This window comes from Saccopteryx bilineata, chromosome X (assembly GCF_036850765.1).
Source record: "Saccopteryx bilineata isolate mSacBil1 chromosome X, mSacBil1_pri_phased_curated, whole genome shotgun sequence".
Lineage (NCBI taxonomy): Eukaryota > Metazoa > Chordata > Mammalia > Chiroptera > Emballonuridae > Saccopteryx > Saccopteryx bilineata.
The window spans coordinates 55,581,925-55,597,066 of record NC_089502.1 but is presented as its reverse complement, the minus strand read 5'-3'; the positions used below and the strand labels follow the sequence as shown (position 1 = coordinate 55,597,066).

The 15,142-nt window shown below is 41.6% G+C and overlaps 2 protein-coding genes across 4 annotated transcripts in view; one reads left to right on the top strand and one right to left on the bottom strand.

Moving 5' to 3' along the window:
- Positions 1–15,142, bottom strand: part of DIAPH2 (diaphanous related formin 2) — a 1,004,885-nt gene that overhangs the window by 278,020 nt on the left and 711,723 nt on the right. The gene's annotated exons all lie outside the window — the stretch shown is intronic.
- On the top strand, positions 4,236–4,618 carry LOC136316995 (large ribosomal subunit protein eL39-like). Its single transcript, XM_066249421.1, has 2 exons — positions 4,236–4,276; positions 4,308–4,618. The coding sequence occupies exons 1-2, from the start codon at positions 4,236–4,238 to the stop codon at positions 4,420–4,422; spliced, it is 156 nt and encodes a 51-aa protein (XP_066105518.1). The 3' UTR covers positions 4,423–4,618.

Genomic DNA, 15,142 nt, shown 5'->3' with positions numbered 1-15,142 from the left:
AATTCTAAAGGGGTCTTCAAAGTGAGAAACATAAACAATAGCTTTTCATTAAATGCAATGGGACAAGGTTCTGTGAATACATTAAAATTTAGTTATATTTAGAATTTCAGCTCTACTGCTATGATTTTTACATTTGACACTAACATGTGTTTATCCAAATACTTTAATAAAATTGTGGTTTCCCAAATTAAACCACATGCAAATATATTTCTAAAGACATAAATTAGCATAAGATTTATTAAAATTTACCTAAATTCAAAATAATTTCCTATATGATTTTTTTTTTTAACAGGGACAGAGAGAGTATTAGAGAGAGGGATAGACAGGGACAGACAGACAGGAACAAAGACAGATGAGAAGCATCAATGATCAGTTTTTCGTTGCGGCACCTTAATTGTCCATTGATTGCTTTCTCATATGTGCCTTGACCACGGGCCTTCAGTGGACCGAGTAACCCCTTGCTCAAGCCAGAGACCTTGGGTCCAAGCTGGTAAGCTTTGCTCAAACCAGATGAGCCTACGCTCAAGCTGGCGACCTCGGGGGTCTTGAACCTCGGTCCTCTGTATCTCAGTCCGACACTCTATCCACTGCACCACCACCTGGTCAGGCCCTATATGATTTTTAACCAAGATTGGAAGGCAAGTTTAACATTCTCTCAAAAGCTCTCTTAAAACTCATGTGTGTGTGACTGAATGAAATATATATATGAATGTGTGTCACATAAATGCATGCATATATGTATGTGAATATGACTATCACTATACAGAAATTCATATAATTTATATTACTTCTTATTTTGTAATGATCATATTCTAAAAGGAAGAAAAATTTTGGAAAAAACATGCTGTTGATAGTTGAACATGTTTGGTTGCATGCTAAGGGCTATGATAACATCTATATCTTATGCTACTTGCATTATTTCAATTTTTTATTGCCTAGTAACGCTATGCTTTGCATAGTGTACTTTGATCTTTGACATATACAAAATGAGTCATGGTATGAAGTTCTACTAAATACTTTATCCTTAAATTTGTTTCCAAACCACTGCAAATGCAATTCTAATTTTCTAGTACATAACATGATTCAGAGGTTAATTGCTCATCCAGTACACTCTCTTCCACTTTCTAGCTATTAAAAAATTGCATAATGCTATTCTAAATAGTTCAACTTAGAAAATGTGCTCCTATTCAGTCATCTTATAAATGATGTCAGAAAGGATAACTGACAACCATAGTGCACCCATAAATACTAAATGAATTAGTAATAAAATCTCTACTAATACAATTTGAAATTAAAGTTGTAGCCTTTAATGAAAATAATTTTTTATACTTCTCTTTTTATCCTTCGATGCTAAATATATATGATATTATGTATTTCAAGTCAAAGGACAGATCCTTTGTTGGATTCTTAGGTTTTAACGTAAGAAATCATCCAAAAGCTCATATTTCCCTACAAACAATGCATTCTCAACTTGAAAAATAATTTTGAGGTTGACCAGTTTGTTCTAGTTTGCTGGGGACATTCTCAGGTTTAGCACTGAGTGTCTTGTGTCAATGGAAACTCTTTGGTGCTTGGCTAAATAGGCAAGGTTGGTTTCTTCAGAGGTAATGCTCAAACATATAGCCCCTTACGTGGTTTAACAATTTGTGGTCTAAATAGATCACAAAAATAACAGACTTCGTTGTTGTTGTTAGAAAGTGATTTATCTCTTGGAAACACACACACACAACACTTACCAAAAGTATATTGAAATATTATCAATAACAATTTTAATGTCCTGAGTCCTTAGTATCAGTGCTACACTAGGCACTAATTCTTTTCTGAAACAATACTATGACAATTTTATGTTAGAAATACCTTAATGTTCTGGTGCCCTATAAAATAGAGAAGTCCTTCCAATAAGAATAGGAAAATAGTCATTTTCCAAACTTGATTTTTAATTATTTTGTGTGTGAATATACCATAAAATCTCTGCATTGCCACAGAGAGGGCACTGAACAGATACTAAAACTTCTTTATGGAAGAAGAGGAACAGGAATCATAAGGGATCACTGCAGACATAGAAAATTCCTTATTAATTTTTGTACATTTTTTTTCTTACCGTATAACCTATTTACTGCTCAATTTTAGAAGACTATCAGCCCTGGCCATTTGGCTCAGTTGTAGAGAGTAGGCATTATGTGTGGATGTCTAGTTCGAGTCCCAGACAGGGCACATGGGAGAAATGACCATCTGATTTTCCACCCTCCCCCTCCCCCTTTTCTCTCTCTCTCTCTTCTCCCGCAGGCATGGCTCAATTGGTTTGAGGGAGTTGGCCCCAGGCACTGAGGATGGCTCTGTAGCCTCTACCTCAGGTGCTAAAAGTAGCTCATTTGCCAAGCAACAGATGAGCAGAGCATTGCCCTATAGGGGGCTTGCCTGGTAGATTCTGGTCAGGGTGCATGTGGGAGACATTCTCTCTGCCTTCCCTTCCCTAACTTAATAAAAAATAAATAAAACTCCAGATTAGAAATGGAAAACAGGTAAAAGCAACATCCATGTTTAAATAACAAAGAAAAAAGAGGGTTTAGAGGAGTATTAAAACACAATATTTCTAATCCAATCTTTGCTTCAGAAAAGAAAAAAAATATAGCTGATGTTGTTTTTTGAATATTCTTTTGTGTTTGAAACCTTAGAACAATGGTTCTCAAACTTTTTGAAGTCGGGACACATTTAAAATCCTACAAATAACTGTAGGTGCACTATATACAAATTTCTGAGGAATATGTTATAATAATTAAGTCAATTATTAAAGAAAAAAAATAAAGTCCAAGCACGCTTTTATGGTAATAAAATAAAATAAATACAACAAAATTAAATTTATTCTGACATTTAAAAACATTTTTATGTTTTTGAGTTATGCTTTTTAGAATTTGTAAAAGATAGAGGTTAAAAAATAAGAAACCCCCCCTCCTTCCTCTCTGTCTCTCTCTTCCCCTCCCGCAGCCAAGGCTCCATTGGAACAAAGATGGCCCGGGCGCTGGGGATGGTTCCTTGGCCTCTGCCCCAGGTGCTAGAGTGGCTCTGGTCGCGGCAGAGCGACGCCCCAGAGGGGCAGAGCATCGCCCCCTGGTGGGCAGAGCGTTGCCGCTGGTGGGCGTGCCTGGTGGATCCCGGATCTGGCGCATGCGGGAGTCTGTCTGACTGTCTCTCCCCGTTTCCAGCTTCAGAAAAATAAATAAATAAATAAATAAATAAAAATAAGAAAACAACAAAAATGTTATCTTTTTATATATATAGATACATTCTTAGTAAGATTTATTAATTTTGGCATGTCCCGGCGCAAATGTGTTCAGTTTTTTCATTCCTGTGTTTAGGAGAAACATGAGCCTGATGTGTCTTATTGATTTCTTCAATGTTTGGGCATATATTTGAAAGGCAAACTCTCATTTCCTCATCAATACATTGAAGCATTCTTCTCTTTTTACTTTTAATTGTGTTGAGTGCAGAAAACCCCCACCATACATATCATCTTAACTTTACACCAAACAAAAGGATAGAAGAAACTTGCCTCCAGTCTTTCTGGGGAACATGGGGGGTAGTGTAAACAATCTAGCACCACAGCTTAACAGCCTTTTGCAACCTAATCAGGCAAGTGAGGTGGGGGGTTGGGCAGACTGTCAGCTTACAGCCACTTCCCCACACCTCTATCCCCCCAAAATCTAAACTCCAAAAACTCTGTTGGTTTTTTGGTCCCCAACAGGCACACCTGTCTCTGGAATACCATAGGGTGCACCTGGAAATCTTCTAGGACGCGCCAGTGCACTCTGGCTCACACTTTGAGAACCACTGCCTTAGAAGAAAGCATTCTAGCTTTCTGATTCAACTAACACAACTGAGAAACTTTAAGTTTAATGTTTCTATAGTTTTCCCTATCCCTTCTCTAATTGTGGGTGGTGATGATTTGACACGTTAAAAGTGTGATCAGTGTTACATGTTACAGTGGAATGATTATAATCACTGACAAGGCTAGAATATACTGGTCCTTAAAGTGGAAAGGGGAGGGCTAGTGATAATGACTGTTCACCTCAGTCACATGAACAGTAAGTACTACCAGCGTCAGGTTATTTTGCAAATGCAAAGTGCAATATTCCACAGTTCTATTAATTTCCCTCCAGTATTATTACTCAAAAATACGTTTTCCTTTTTTTTTTTCTCTCCGCCATCATGGTACATGTGGTTGTTTCTTCCTCACCATGTCTTCTCACAAGACTTTCAGGATCAAGAGGTTCCTGGCCAAAAAACAAACAAACAAACAAACAAACAAACAAAAAACAAAAGCAGAATCGGCGCATTCCCCAATGGATTCGGATGAAAACTAGTAATAAAATCAGGCACAACTCTAAGAGGAGGCACTGGAGGAGAACCAAACTGGGTCTGTAAGGAACCACACATGAGATGGCTCACATTTATGCTGTGTTCACGTTGCCTATACCTCATAAATCACTGGAAAGAGCACTGCTGTCGGACAGTTGGCTGTTTTAATTGGGAGATTGTTGGGGAAATGAGTTTTCTCTATGATAATTTTTTTTTTTTTGCAATAGGATCTGGATCAGTAATAAATGTAAGACCTTTTAAACTGCAAAAAAAAATGTTCTCACAAAAGGGTTCACATCTCTAGGATCAAGTTCAACACTTGATTTGTTGTTAATACTAATATTTCTTCCATCAAATAAATGCATAATTTAACTTGAATTATCATCGGGTAATAATAATTATAACAGTAATATCTATTTAGAAACTAAACCATGAACAGATCACTCAAAAAAAGAAAATTTCAAGTCTGAATTTTGTCTTGCATTCCATAGGCAAAGGAAGGTGGGACATCACCTTCCCTTGCCTATGGAAAAGAAAAGAAAAAAGCCCCTGAACTTCTTATTTTCAAGCCTCCTTACAAAGTTGTTTCAGTTTAAAGAAGTTAATCCAAAGAACTACAGGCAAACAGTGGACGGGGCCACAGAACTTCCTTTGCAATCAGAAAAGTGGTGGTTGGGAGCCTGGCAACAAATGATGGTATTTGAACATTTTCAGTGTTCGCCTGCTTTAGTTCATTTCTTACAGATTGCACCCTGAACGGACACAGTAATCCTCTGGTATCAAGTCATCCTGAAGTTTCAGAAAATAATAGGAGCATTACAATAGTCATCATGCAATTCATATTTCAGGCAATTTGCTTTCTCATTTTGCTTAGCCACCTTGCACTGGTTTCTATTACCTCTCTGTTTCAATTCATGCTGTTCCTATTATAGGAGCCTGTGCATGTCTCATTTTTTTCATTTGGCTTGGCCCCCAATACATAAATACATTTGCCCCATCGACACGAGACTGCTGCAAATTTTGCTCAAGGCAAATGGAAACCCAGAGGGAAACTAGTCAACATGTAAAACCGTAGATATTTTTCTTAATGTATAAATAAAGTCTGTCTGAATGGGGCTTGAGGTACAGCCAGAAAAACTGGAATCTCTCCCTTCAACAAGTTGCCTGTGTTTCCCACCCCTGGTTTACCTGTTTCATTGGCCTTTTATAAATTAGAGGCTTTGAAGACAAGAAAGTGAGAAAAGGAGGAATAGAGGGAAAGAAGAAAAAGAGAAAAGGAAAGAGAAGGATCTTATATCCTTCTCTATGCAGGGACATACCATCCACATATAACAAATGGTCATCTTTGCATGGATACCCAGGGTAAACACGCGTGGATGCTCACATATTAAGGTAATCGCTAGAGGGCGTGGCCACCCCAAAGTCTAAGGGGTCTGATATATCAATGCAGCAAAGCTAAAATTTTGGGGCCCTGGCTGGTTGACTCAGAGGATAGTGTTGACCCGACATGCAAATGTCCTAGGTTCGATTCCAGTCAGGGCACACAGGAGAAGCACCCATCTGCTTCTCTCCCCCTCCTTCTCACCCTTCTCTCTCTCTTCTTCTCCAGTAGCCACTGGCTCGGTTGGTCTGAGCATCAGCCCCAGACAGAGGTTGCCAGGTGGAACATGGTCAGGGCACATGTGGGAGTCTGTCTCTAAATCTCCCCTCCTCTAACAACAACAGAAAACCCTAAAATTTTGGGACTACCTCCTCTGGATCTCCAAATTCTTTATGATTTAGAAAGATGGAAGAAAAATACCACAGAATCAAATGTAACTGACAGGCTGATCTATTTTGTTGGAAGCAAAACCAAATACACACATTTATAATTTAATGGTTGCCAAATACAGCTTTTTAGGCAAAATTACATGCAGAAACTTAGAATAGACATGAAATCAATAATCATCACCTTAATAAATATGTGAACTGGCTTTTTCCAAGGTTTTAAAATAATATCTTCCAATTCACACTCTTCTAATTCAATAAAAGTAACAATGCACATTCTTCTGATTCAACAGGAACGTGCCATCAGCCATGGCATCAGGCATGCTACATATCTCTTTCATTCACCCTCGCAATGGAGAGACTTGTTTTGGTGATGGATGAAGCAAGCATTATCTAAGGGTAGAACTGAAATCTCTACCCAGAACTCTTTGTCTCATCAAAGCTTTCTACTAAAGCTGAGCTTTGAAAAATTTTTTAACTTAAAGATACTTCCTTTTCACAAATCTTCCCACAAAAACTCAATTTATAAAACAAATGAAAATGGCACTACTCTGGATGAGCAGGAGTCTAGGGTGTGGGGTAGGACTCTGGACCCACTTACAATCTCCGATCTACACTGAGGGAAACCCGGATGTAGGGGACCTTGGAGCACACTTTGACAACTGGGAGCATTGGATCCTATGCCCATCAAATTCACATCTCACCTGCTAATCTACACTAAAAACAGGATTTAAAATATATGTATTTCTGTTATAGCACATCATGCCTCATGTTTCTTGTTTCTTTTAATTCTATTTATTGATTTCAGAGAGAGAGGAAGGGAGAGAGAAACAGGAACATTGGTCTGTTCCTGCATGTGCCCCAGCCAGGGATTGAACTGGCAATCTCTGTGCTTCAGAGTGACACTCAAAGCAACTGAGCTCCTTCCTTCCTTTCCCCCTTCCTTCCTTCCTTCTTTCCTTCCTTCCTTCCCTCTCTCCCTCCCTCCTTCCTTCCTTCCTTCCTTCCTTCCTTCCTTCCTTCCTTCCTTCCTTCCTTCCTTCCTTCCTTCCCTCTTCCCTCCCTTCCCTCCCTCCTTCCCTCCTCCCTCCATTCCCTCCCTGATTCCCTCCTTCCTTCTTTCTTTTTTTTTTTGTATACTTGCTTTATCTCTTACTGGGTTTCTAATTACAGTTGGAAGAAGGGTAACAGTCTAATAAAAACAAAGAGTGATATCGGCCCTGGCTGGTTGGCTCAGTGGTAGAGCGTCGGCCTGGCGTGCAGGAGTCCCGGGTTCAATTCCGGGCCAGGGCACACAGGAGAAGCGCCCATCTGCTTCTCCACCCCTCCCCCTCTCCTTCCTCTCTGTCTCTCTCTTCCCCTCCTGCAGCGAGGCTCCATTGGAGCAAAGATGGCCCAGGCGCTGGGGATGGCTCCTCGGCCTCTGCCCCAAGTGCTAGAGTGGCTCTGGTTGCAACAGAGCGATGCCCTGGAGGGGCAGAGCATCGCCCCCTGGTGGGCAGAGCGTGCCCCCTGGTGGGTGTGCCGGGTGGATCCCGGTCGGGCACATGCGGGAGTCTGTCTGACTGTTTCTCCCCGTTTCGAGCTTCAGAAAAAGAAAAAAAGTTAAAAAAAAACAAAACAAAGAGTGATAAATAAAACTAAGTATACAATTAACAACCACATTTTAATGGTGCTTCCATAATAATGGCAGACTGTTCACTATCTGTTCTTGTCTCACCACAAGCATGACTAAGAGAGATATGTTAAAGACACGGACCAATGTGCTTCTAAGGATCCTTCAGCTGAATCATTTCCCAGCAACAAGACCAAGACTGCCTTCCAAGGACCTGGGACACCAGTGATGTCCATATACAATATTATCCTGAATAGAGTAGCTTGAACAAACAGCCTTGGTGGTTTCTAATGTGGACAAACTGAATGATGTCTTTGAGTATTCCTCCTTTTTCAGTCCAATTCTAATTTTCCCCTTATAAATGCAAATGCAGAAGATGAAACAAGCCCCCCCACCCCGCCAGACAAAGATACACATCATCATCAAGGCTGGTAGTCAGGCAAAAAGATAACGTTAGGTCAAGTGATAGGCCCTTATCTTGATCTTGTCCTAGACAAATACAGTGACCCCTTTTAAAAGTATATTATCAGCATTCTTGAAAAATAGCTATCGTTGTGTGCTAATTTGTGATTTAAATGTAACTCAGCAGCACAGATTTTCCATAGCGCTCTATTTCTCCTGCGGTGAACTTTACTTGTAACTTACCTAAAGAAACTACAGTGTTAAATATTTCACATTCACTTTTCTGGATACATAAAATGCTCCTGGATACTCCTTTCCCATATATCAGTGCAATGTACTCCTGTTAGAACCTTCATTGGGAGTCACCATGGCCGTGAAGCTTTCGCTGGCCACCCCACCACAGACATCAATACCCCTACACCACCTATGCTTTCTTTTCCCCATGTCATTTATAACCTTCTAACATACTTTGTAACTTAAAAACATATTTTGTTCATTTTTCCTTACTAATATAGTATGCAAGCTCCAGAAAATTCTATCTGCTCTGTGTACTGTGGTGTCCACAGAGCCTAGAATAGTGTCTAGCACATTAGTAGGCACTCAATAACTTCTTGCTCAATAAATGAATGAATGAATGGGTTTTCAAAACTAAGCTGATCAGTTGAGTAATTCAGCCTTTAGCCCAGTGGTAGTGAACCTAGTCTCTACCGCCCACTAGTGGGCGTTCTAGCTTTCATGGTGGGCGGTAGTGGAGCAACCTAAGTAGAAATAAAAAGATAAATTTAACTATAGTAAGTTGTTTTATAAAGATTTATTCTGCCAAACAGCAAAAATCCGACATAAAGTACTTGGTAAGTAATTATTATTATATGCTTTAACTTGCTGTAACTTTGCTTTATAAATTTTATAAACTAAAGTTACTTCCCTACTTTATAAATCACCATTACTGTGGAACCGGTGGGCAGTTAGAAAATTTTACTACTAACAGAGATACAAAAGTGGGCAGTAGGTATAAAAAGGTTGACTACCCTTGCGCCTATTCTAGTCTTCAAATCCCATTCATGCTGATTTCTTCGTTGCAGTTTTGCCACCTTACAAATTCTGAATGAGGACATGTAGGAGGGGACCAGGTAAAGTGCTATACTGGATACTTCTCTAAGTTTCCCTCTGGTGTTCTTTTTGTTTTTTGTTTTTCTTTTTGTTTTTTTTGTTTTTTTAGGTCAGAGGAGGGGTGATAGAGAAACAGACTCCCACAAGCACCCCAACTGGGATCCATCTGGCAACCCTTGTCTGGGACCAGTGCTTGAGTTCTGAGCTATTTTTAGTGCCTGAAGCTAATGTGCTCTGACCAGTCGAGCTATCCTCAGTGCCCAGGCCATGCTCAAAGCAATGGAGCCCGTGGCTATGGGAGGTGAAGAGGGAGACACAGGGGAAGAGAAGGGGAAGAGAAGTACATGGTCATTTCTCCTGTGTGCTTTAACCAGGGATCGAATCCAGGATGTCCACAAGAGACCGACACTCTATCCACTGAGCCACCGGCCAGGGCCCCCTCTGGTGTTCCTTATGGATAGAACACCCACCTTTCCTTGCCTTTTCCCCTTTTCTCTCTGGAAAGATTATGATGTCCAGTGACTTTCTCATTACATCATGATGAGAACCAGCAAAGAAGAAATAGGTATGGGAATTCCCAAAGCCTTGGTCCTTAAACTGCTTTAGTGGTTTCTTCACCCAAATGGCTCTATATCTCAGGGACTGCAAGAATCTCTCACAAGAGGACAGGAAACCCTAGCCAAATGATCTGGAGTTCAGTATAATTGAAATGAAATATACACAATATGAAAATGGTTGAGAACTGACCAGTATCTAAACATAGCACTTTCTCGGTAGACATTTGAGAAGATGCCGGGAAACATTGTAGTATGTAGCTAGAAGGAGATTCAGAGAAAAACCCTTCTTGAAATGTTATTTATAAAGCATTTTCTCTAGCATCACCAGCAAACCAAACCATTTCAAAAGTGTAACTGCCGTTCCCGTAGGCAACTATGACAAAGTTACCTCACTGCTAAAGCCTGTGCCATGTACAGGAGAGTTACAGTTAAGCCCTGAGAAGTCATCAATGAAAATTGGATCTAAAAAAAAAAATTGAGTGAGCCACTAATTAAAGCAAACGCTGAATAAGAATCTGCTAGCAGAGGCTTTTTCACAGGTAAGAACTGCAAATTGTATGAAGGGAAGGAAAAATGAAATCTAGCAAGTGAACCGAAATGGCAAGTCTTGAGGACCAGAGCAGCGCTGCCACCTCAAACACCTGGGACCCTAATAAGCACAGCGTGGGAAGGCTTTTGACCCGGCATTGAGTCACGGTCGGTCTGTGGGACCAGAGTAGGTTAAGCACTAATGAAATGCTGTTTAATTTAATTAGGGAGGTATTTGATTTAGGCTTAGGTCATTCTATTTCTTCCCAACCTTACCTCAGTCGTTGTCTTCTTCTTTTTTTTTTTTTATCATTGCTCGTCTGTATGTCTAACTAATCAGTGTTTGGACAGTAGTGACACGTTTGAAAATGATTCCTTTTCATATTAAAAATCTATTGAAAATCGGATGACAATATTATCTCTGAGACTCATTAGGCTGTGCTTGAAGGATCCATGTGATCTGACTTTGAAGCCATCTGGGGTGGGGGGGAGGGTGGCAGGACACTCCCTGAAGCCAGGTCTCTGAATGGCAGGAGTAAATACCCTAGGTAGAAAATTTCTTCTGTAAACGAGGTTGAATCATGCCAACCTAGTCTTCGACAATGTGTTCTTATAACAGTATGTGCTAATAAATTTACACAACTAATGCTTGTTCTATTCTTTTGGACTGAATCTGAAATTTATAAAAAGCTTAATAAACGGTAAAAAAAAGATAAAAAGAAAACCTTTATAGATTCAAGATCTTTTCAGGCACAATCTATTACTTAAAAATCACATTTAGGGCCTTGGCCAGTTGGTTCAGTGGCAGAGTGTCCATGCAGCATGTGGATGTCCTGGGTTCGATTCCTGGTCAGGGCACATAGGAGAAGCACCCATCTCCTTCTTCACCCTTCCCCCTCTCCTTTCTCTCTGTCTCTCTCTTCCCCTCCTGCAGCCAAGGCTCCACTGGTGCAAAATTGGCCTGGGTACTGAGAATGGCTCCATGGCCTTTGCCTCAAGCACTAGAATGGCACTGGTTGCAATGGAGCAATGTCCAGATGGTCAGAGCATCACTCTCTAGTGGGCTTGCTGGGTGGATCCCAGTTAGGTGCATGTAGGAGTTTGACTCTGCCTCCCCGCTTCTCACTTTGGAAAAATACAAAAAAAAATCACATTTAGGCCCTGACCAGTTGGCTCAGTAGTAGACCCTCAGCCAGCATGTGGATGTCCCCGGTTTGATTCCCAGTCAGGGCACATAGAAAAATTGACCGTTTGCTTCTCCACACCTCCCCCTCTTCTTTTAGCTCTCTCATCTCTCCCCCCTCCAGCAGCCATGGCACAATTGGCTCAAGGGAGTTGGCCCTGGGCATGGTGAGAATGGCTTCCTAGTCTCTGCCTCAGGTGCTAAAAATAGTTCAGTTGCTAAGCAAAGGAGCATTGCCAATGCCCCAGATGAGCAGAACAATTGGCCCCAGATGGGGGTTGCCAGGTGGATCCCTGTACAGGTACATGCAGGAGTCTGTCTCTCTACCTCCTCAACCCTCACTTAATTTTTTTTAAAAGATCACATTTAATGACAGTCTTCTTCCAATCAACTGATCATTCAATTCTCATAAAAGATTACTATCAGGCCCTGGCCGGTTGGCTCAGCAGTAGAGCGTCGGCCTAGCGTGCGGAGGACCCGGGTTCGATTCCCGGCCAGGGCACACAGGAGAAGCGCCCATTTGCTTCTCCACCCCTCTGCTGCACTTTCCTCTCTGTCTCTCTCTTCCCCTCCCGCAGCCAAGGCTCCATTGGAGCAAAGATGGCCTGGGCGCTGGGGTTGGCTCCTTGGCCTCTGCCCCAGGCACTAGAGTGGCTCTGGTCGCAACATGGCGACGCCCAGGATGGGCAGATCATCGCCCCCTGGTGGGTAGAGCGTCGCCCCATGGTGGGCGTGCCGGGTGGATCCCGGTCGGGCGCAAGCAGGAGTCTGTCTGACTGTCTCTCCCTGTTTCCAGCTTCAGGAAAAAAAAAAAAAAAAAAAAAAGAAAGAAAAGAAAAGATTACTATCAGTCTTTCACAAAAGGGATTTCCTTCCCAACAAAATCAAGACTCTTTCAGACTTGGGCCAAAGCTGATTTGCCAAATAAGACAAAAGGATTCAACCCGCAAGACAGGTGAACAGCCCTAGCTTTTGAAAAAATGCTCTTTTCACTCTTCTTTCTCTCTAGGGTCAGCTTCGACTATTTCTATCTTATAGGAATAAATTCCTAGATTCCAATGGCAAGGGACTTATAATTGACAAGAACATTCTGGTAATTCATAGTAGCTTTCTCTTGATGTCTGCCCCTCACAGTGAGGCCCTATTCAAAAACCTTGTTTACATGCACAATAAAAGTTTCCTCCTTAAGCACTCAAGCCTGTTAGGGGCCTGATCTCAATGGATATTTCTAACCTTGTTCTGTCTCAGTCACAATTTATTATCCATCCGATAACCCATTACTCCTCAATGGATAGATTTTCTCACATTTCAGTCTTTGTTAACTGTCCTTCTGGCACGGGAAACTCATCTCCATTCCGACGTCAGCTATCATATTTCGCTGAAGGCCAGTTTCTTTGCATTGAGGACAGAGTTCCAGAGCCAGTGTTTATGGACTCACGTGCTTTGGAAGCTGTGTTAATAAACTCAAAAGCACAATGAGGAAAAAGGTTTGTGACTGCATTTGTTGAAAAACACCCAGAAAGTTTAGAGTATATGTGCATATAGAGGGGCAGAGAGCATAGAGTGACTGCAGAAAGTGGAGAGAGATGTACTGTCCCAGGGCACGTGGTCTTGACTCTTTTTTCTCTCCCTCTCCCCCAGCTTTAGCGATGGTCGTGGCAATGCTGAATTTGGTTCAGGGATGGGAAGGCCCAGTGTGTGTGAGCATTCCACTGAAGGACAATGTACAGATAGTGCAAATACTTTAGGAAAGTTAATGACAGGTGTGTGTGGTCAAGAGCAGTGGTCTAGCAAGAGCTGAAGTTTCCAGATCTGGTGACAGCTAGCTTAATTGCTACTTGTCACTAACTCCCTCATGAGCAAGGGCCCCATCCACTTATGCAATTCTGGGGGCCAATGAGAGCCATGCTGAATTCTGCCATTTGTACTTCAGCCTGCACTTCTCACAACAAAGTGCATCCTTGACTGATTTTTTTCTTTTGTGACAGAGACAGAGAGAGACACAGACAGGGACAGACAGATAGGAAGGGAGAGATGAGAAGCATCAGTTCTTTGCTGCGGCTCCTTAGTTGTTGATTGCTTTCTTATATGTGCTTTGACTGGGGGCTACAGCAGAGCAAGTGATCCCTTGCTCAAGTCAACGACCTTGGGGTCATGCCAGCGACATTTGGGCTCAAGCAAGAGACCATAGGGTCATGTCTATGATCCCATGCTCAAGCCAGCGACCCTGTACTCAAGCTGGTGAGCCCGCACTCAAGCCAGCGACATAGGTGTTTTGAACATGGGCCCACTGCATCCCATTACAATACTCTATCTACTGCATCACTGTCTGGTCAGGCTTTGAATGATTAAATTGGGAATTTTTTTTTTTAATCTGGGGAAGAATGAGAGAGGGGGGAAAAGAGGGAAGGAGACGGGAAGGAGTGGAGCCGGGTGACTGCCAGTCTGTGCCTAACCAGAAATGCCTTCAATGACACTTGGCTAGAACACTGTAAGTCAATGATATCGGGTTTCCTGACGTTTCTTTTTAATATACTTTCTATTCAACCTTGTTCAATTTATTTTACAGACAAACCTTTCTGGGGCCCAAGAGCAACATGAAAATGTCACTGGGCATGCAGTTGTTAAAAGCAGCTCCAGGTGAGAAAAACCTTACCCAAGACACAACTCGCTGACCTGCCCCAGTGACAGCTCCATGCCTTCTCATCTCCTATTCTTCGGCTATTTTCCTTTTCTTTCTTTTTCTTTTTAAAATTTTAATGTTTATTTTATTGATTTTAGAGAGAGAAGAAGGGATAAAGAGAGACAGAGACAGGAAAATCAATTTGTTCTTGTATATGCCCTGACTAGGATCAAACCCACAACCTCTGTGTTCCAGAATGATGCTCTAGCCAATCAAGCTGTCTGGCCGGGGCTCTTTGGCTCTTTTCGTAGTGTGGGATCTCTTAGCACCTACTCTTGGCCATGGCATTAGGTAGAGGCTCAGCTCAGCTAAGCAGAGATGACGCCTGTTAACTTCGGTTGTTCTCCACCCACGACTCTTGGACTGCGGAGCACCTGCTGGTCTCTCACATTCTGCACACGCACCCCTGCACCCAGACCTCTGTGGATCTTCTATCCAGGTATGTTTCAGCACCATCGCACTGCCTACATCACTGTTTTCCTTGCAAGCGTACACTACTTAAATCAAATACAAAATAAAAATAACCACAGGTGCTTTCATATAATGAAACAACAGAACACAGGAATCGATCTATTAAAAAATAGAATCCTATTTGGTTAGCAGCAAAATCCACACTTTCCAACGCTGCAATGACTATAGCAGTACACAGGATGCAATTTCTGAAAAGACAGCTTCATGTCAGTGTTTATATGCAACAGTATCCTTTATTAAAAAGAAAGCAGCTATAATAAACACAAATCATACTGACAGCAAGAATCGTGCTATCAACAAGCCCATCAAAATGGAATCAAACATCATGAGATGAGCACCATCACAGGGATATGTACAAGTGCATTTCCCATAAGGGAGTCTCTGCCACTTCAATCTGAAACTACAGAACTAGGACAACTATTTCCAGTGGTTATATCTATCTGGACCTTTTTTTTTTTTTTTTTTTTTTT

Excerpts from the sequence above, each read along its gene's own strand:
- LOC136316995 (XM_066249421.1), top strand. The coding sequence starts at position 4,236 with ATGTCTTCTCACAAGACTTTCAGGATCAAGAGGTTCCTGGC. Across the intron at positions 4,277-4,307 it reads AGGATCAAGAGGTTCCTGGC|CAAAAAACAAAAGCAGAATC; the intron begins CAAAAAACAAAC and ends CAAACAAACAAA.